General features: G+C 34.8%; 1 protein-coding gene across 1 annotated transcript; it reads right to left on the bottom strand.

Annotated features, from left to right (window-relative positions):
* Positions 1-308: 308 nt before the first annotated feature.
* Positions 309-4,630, bottom strand: LOC143636945 (calmodulin-binding protein 60 A-like). Its single transcript, XM_077104421.1, has 7 exons — positions 4,491-4,630; positions 3,123-3,201; positions 2,280-2,332; positions 1,705-2,195; positions 1,464-1,624; positions 1,128-1,334; positions 309-1,056 (listed from the first exon to the last, which is right to left on the bottom strand). Exons 1-7 carry the CDS (start codon positions 4,574-4,576, stop codon positions 493-495), a joined length of 1,641 nt encoding a protein of 546 aa, XP_076960536.1. The 5' UTR covers positions 4,577-4,630; the 3' UTR covers positions 309-492.
* Between the last annotated feature and the right edge of the window lie 745 nt (positions 4,631-5,375).

The following is a 5,375-nucleotide window of genomic DNA, read 5'->3' as shown; positions in this document are numbered from 1 at the left end:
AACCCCATACGACGACTCGACTCGTATGGAGCCAAAAGGTGTTTGAATAAGTCAATTTGTGTGTGAATCATAATAAGACAATGTTACCTCGTTATAAGGAACATCAATGCATGACTTGTAATCAGTCATAACTGACCAAAAGACAGTTTCATTGCAAGTAATCATGCTTTTGTTGTAAGGTCAAACTGTACGCCATGATTTATTTGAACAAATGGTATATCAAGATGTAGCAGCTGATATATATGCAACAAATGCTCAGCGCAACAAGCCACCTAGCTTCGGCTCAGGCTCAGGTTCTGATAAAAATGAACCGTTTCAAACTGGTGCAAACTTTATTTACCATTTAGTCACGAGTGGACTATAGGCACTCCAGCAACTCTTTACAAAACTACTAGTTTTTATGCACTCCTTAACCAAAAGGTTTCAAACATTTATACATCTAAACTGCACACAATGTCTAAATCGGGCAGCAAAAACTGCACAACCCGAGTTTCATCCCGGGTTCATGCACTTCACGATGACTCTCCGTCGTATCTCTAACATAAGAGAGAACCATTTAAGAACACTATAAACAATCTTCCATCTCCTTTGAGCTTTACCAATGGCAGAATGAGGGAAAAAAAACCCATCAACCGCACGCTGCAGATCTACCTGAGAAGATGATGTACCAAAATACCGCATATCCTCATCATGATGACCCTTTAGTGACCCCGAGTCACAAATCAAGGTCTCGTTGGGTAAGCTCAATTGCGGATCATGATCAAATCCAAGTTCTTCAGTTGCCATGCTATTTAACCCGTATTCATCTAAGCTATCAACGCCCTCTAAAGGAAATATAGTTGGCATAACACTAACATCTGGAGATAATGCACTCATTTGTGGGTAATCAAAACGGCCTTTTTTATGTGAAGTTCTTATTTTGCTGTTTTCAGGATCTAAAGGGTATATATCTTCAGAAATAGAGCAGGTACCAGCTCTAAGAGATGCTTCATCATCATAAGCAACAATTTCTTCTTGATGTTGAAAAGCTGATATCACCAGTTTATGTGCTTCATCCTGAATATGCAATAACCAAAATTAATTAACTTGTTTTTATATTGCTGATGAAATAAACCGACAAAACTCACCTTTTCAAATTCAGAGAGACTGTCTGTGGCAATGTATTTGCGATCTGAAAGAACACCGAGCACTTGGCCCACAACATTAAAAACAACACCATCTCGGCTGAGTGATGGAGGACAATATAGATACAACTTCTTATCATCAACCGTACATCTTCTAGCATGCTCCACTACAATTTCCCACATTTTAGTAGACATACCCGACCCAAGGATCTGAAATTGTTACAGTTAGATGAGTATAAGGGTCTTTTAATACTTAATTTTAACTTGGTCTAAATGTTTTATACAACTCTGTTAATAAAATAATGATCTAAATCTAATTTGAATAAAGCAGCAGCTTACATTTCGAAGCCTTGCGGGGTCCAAGTAGGAAAAAGCCAAGAAATCTTTAACCGTCTTGATCTTTTCCTTATTCAACCGCTTATGAAACGCTCCATCTTTCCCAATTTTTTCAAGTCTCCATACCTCATCAGACAGATATGGTGGGTGATGCTTTTTGTACACTAGAAACCATATGCAATGTCGGCCCATTTACTTGTAAATAGATAACTAATAATAATAATATAATATAACACATACTCACATTCACCACGATGATCCCTGACAACAAACGATTCTGATTTTGCTTCTCTCACTCTGTCTCCATCACATTTATCTAAAACCTGTGCTCCTAACCTGAACTTGCGACTCCGAGTCCAGCTGGAATTATCAGTAAATGAAAGATCACCAACAAGACCAACACCTTCTTTCAGATTCAAAAGTGCATTTCCGGTAAGAAGATTCTTTTTTCTTTGCCTTTGTTTAACAATATTATTGGTGAAGTCTTCAGGTGTCCAATTATTATCTTCATTGTTATCAAAGTCTCCTTCAAGAACCACTATTTCCACTGCTGCTGATGATTCATTTCCATATGAAACTGTTTTCCCAGTACACGCATCAATAATAGCTACTTTTAATGTATTACAGTCTTCTCCTTCAATACGAGTACCAGTGAAAACTGGGAGAGATAGACGACTTAGAAACTGTAATTGCATCCTTCTTGGTACAGAAGAGTCCTCCTTGTAATTATAATCCCTGTGTACAGAGTATATAGTGTCCTTAACCATGGTTATCATTATGTATCTAAAATTGTCCCAAATGATAATCCATACGCCTTACCAGTTCATGTTAGCCATATGTTTTTCCATAGCTGATTCAACTTCCTCTTTCACCTACATACACAATATCGTCAATGATACTACTAGAAAGAATACAATGATTGTCATAAAACGTTCAGGGTAACTCGTTAAAGGTAAATATAATATAAAGTAGAAAGGGCAATTCAATAGCAACCACCAGAGTTAAACCAAATTGGTCATTTTGCTTTACTATATAAGAAAACATGTGATTTAATGTACATTATCTCTCTTCATAACTACACCTATATTAGTAAAAAGATACACAACAGGTAAAGTTTGGTGGTTGCAATGCATTTCTAGTTCTAAAAAGCATCATATCTGCATTATGTCAATATCACAAGTTTATAGTTGTAGTGATCCAAATGCAGATGAACTGAATTAAATGAAATTCAACATTCTAAATTAGTATAGCATGAGCTTACAAAAGAAAATCTACAAATACTGCTGCTGCTGCTGCTGCTTCTTTTATAGTATAATATATTACAAATTAGAGAGCCTTCATTATATACTTTTTAGGATGCAAACCAGGTTGAAAGGCATTCAATACTGATATCAAAGCATGCACAAAACTGAATTTTTACTTCTAGTTTAAACCACTTTACCAATTTATCTTCTTTCCATTTTCATTCCATTCTTTAATTTTAACCAATCACACAGTTAATTTATCTCATTTTACATATATTCATCTTTATTTTAAATTCCGCCCGTGAATTCATTTAAAAAAAACAACCATTAATCCAAAGTCCTAGACCATGTAACTAACAATCACCATCCACACAAACAGAATATATATAATATAAGAGAAAACAAAGCTTTCACATACAACTTTGCGAACCAAGGTCTCCAAAATCGGCTCCACATACTTGTTAAATTTTCTGAAATTCATCACCTCAAGCACCACACTGTATATCACAAACAAAAAGGTAAGAACAGCTAACAGTAACATAATGCATTTAAACAAGCTGCTTTATTACTTCAATATCCTTCCCAAAATTTAAATCTTAATATGATGTGTTATGCGTCAACCAATTGAAAAAATTGAATTATACGAAATTAGTTCTAACTTCCATCACACTAACGTTATACAAATTAACACAAACAGCACTGATAAAAACTCGTGATTCTGCTAATCAAAATACTAGCACGACATGAATTAAAAAACAAGCATAAGTAGTAACTTCCTAATTCTGCTCAATATCAACTTGGGGCTGGGCCTTAGATGAACAAAAACGGCTTAAGCAATTTAACCAAATTACTTTCAAAAAGAAGAATGCATACGACTGTATCCGGCATCAAAAACAAAAAGGTAAGAACAGTAGCACAACGCAACTTAACATTAACATTAACAAACAACTTCTTTACTCCAATATCCTTCCAAATTTTAAATCAGCATAGTCCGTCTAAAATATTGAAAAAAACTGAATAATACAAAATTGGTTCATCACACCTATAAAAATTAAAATCCTGCTCCAATCAATCAACCTAGGGCATTAGATGAACAAAAAAGGCTTAAGCAATTTAACCGACTTACACGCTTACGACTCAACCGGCATCAAAAACAAAAGGTAACAACAGTAACAAGATGCAACTTAACATTAAACAAGCAACTCTATTACTCCAATATCCTTCCTAAACTTCTATCAGCATAATCCTAATTTCAAAAAATTAAAAAATACAAAACTGTTCATCACACACTACCGCTATATACAAATTAACACGCAACACTGATTAACAAATTACACCTAAATTCTGCTAATCAAAGTTACTAGCACCATAATATGATATTACTTAGAAAACAAGCATAAGCACTAACTTCCTAACTCTACTCCAATCAATTAACCTAGGGCATTAGATGTATAAAAAAAGGCTTAAGCAATCAAACCGACTTCGTGCTTCGGCATCAAAACGAAAAGGTAAAAACAGCAACACATTGCAACTTATAACATTTAACAAGCAACTTTTCCTGAATTTTAATCAACATAATTCTTCAACAGTTTAAAAATAATAATAATAATAATAATAATAGAAATAATACAAAATTATTTGATGAGAGACTAACGCTATATACAAACTAACACGCAACACTGATTAATAATAATTACACCTAAATTCTGTTTTCTAATTCTCTGAATCAAACAATAAACCTAGGGCAATAAATGAATAAAAAAAGCAAAATAACCGACGTACTTACTTTCGGAACGAAGGACGTTTACGACTACGACCGGCATCGGAAGACGACGGTTGCTCCGGCGGAGACAACGGCTTCTTCTGAGACATAATTACGGCGGTTTTGACCGTACAACTAAATCGATGCAACAACTGCTGCTGTTGTTGGTGGTCAGCACCATAAACAAATAATAATAATAATAATAATAATGGATGAAGTGACGTAAGGTGAGGCGGTAAATTAATAATATAATAATATACGTACGGTAGGATGAGATTTGACCTAACGATCGGTGGTGACGGAGTACGACGCCACAAGTTTAGTGTGATTCCGAACGCAACTGCAGAAGGAAGAATCAAGAGGTGAGGATGTGGACGAAAACTAAGATGGGGCCCACCAAAACCGCGTTTTGTATGGGGCCCACTGGTTGGTTAGTAGAGTTTTGGTCTTTAAAAACACTAGTTTTTTAGTTTACTTTCTTCTTAAACAAAGTTAAATTGATTGCTAGGGATGTTTGTTAGAAAATATTTAAAAAAAAAAAGGAGGTATTAAGCTTTTTAAAGAGTTAATGGTCATTTTCGTTTATATGGTTTGCTACCTTTACCACTTCAGTCCAAAGTAACCCTAGAGTTGTTGTCGATTTGAAGAATTCAAGAACACCACCATGATTTGAAAAACACACATGAGATCTAGTGTGTCGATTTCTTAAGCAAACATGGAAATGCGAGATATTCGACCTCCTGATGTTGATTTCGACCAAGATGTTTGCTACGATATGTTAATCTCTAAACCCAAACTATTATGTATTTATTATTTATAGTCAACCCACGAAAGAAATCTAACAAACTCACCAAGAAACCCACTTGAACCAAAACACACCTAATAATAAAAGTTTTTTTTTTCCCAAAA

This window comes from Bidens hawaiensis, unplaced genomic scaffold (assembly GCF_021521415.1).
Source record: "Bidens hawaiensis isolate Kalapana, Puna unplaced genomic scaffold, B.hawaiensis_p1.1 tig00008086_1, whole genome shotgun sequence".
Lineage (NCBI taxonomy): Eukaryota > Viridiplantae > Streptophyta > Magnoliopsida > Asterales > Asteraceae > Bidens > Bidens hawaiensis.
The sequence above is the reverse complement of the archived record's forward strand: the minus strand, read 5'-3'. Positions and strand labels throughout refer to the sequence as shown.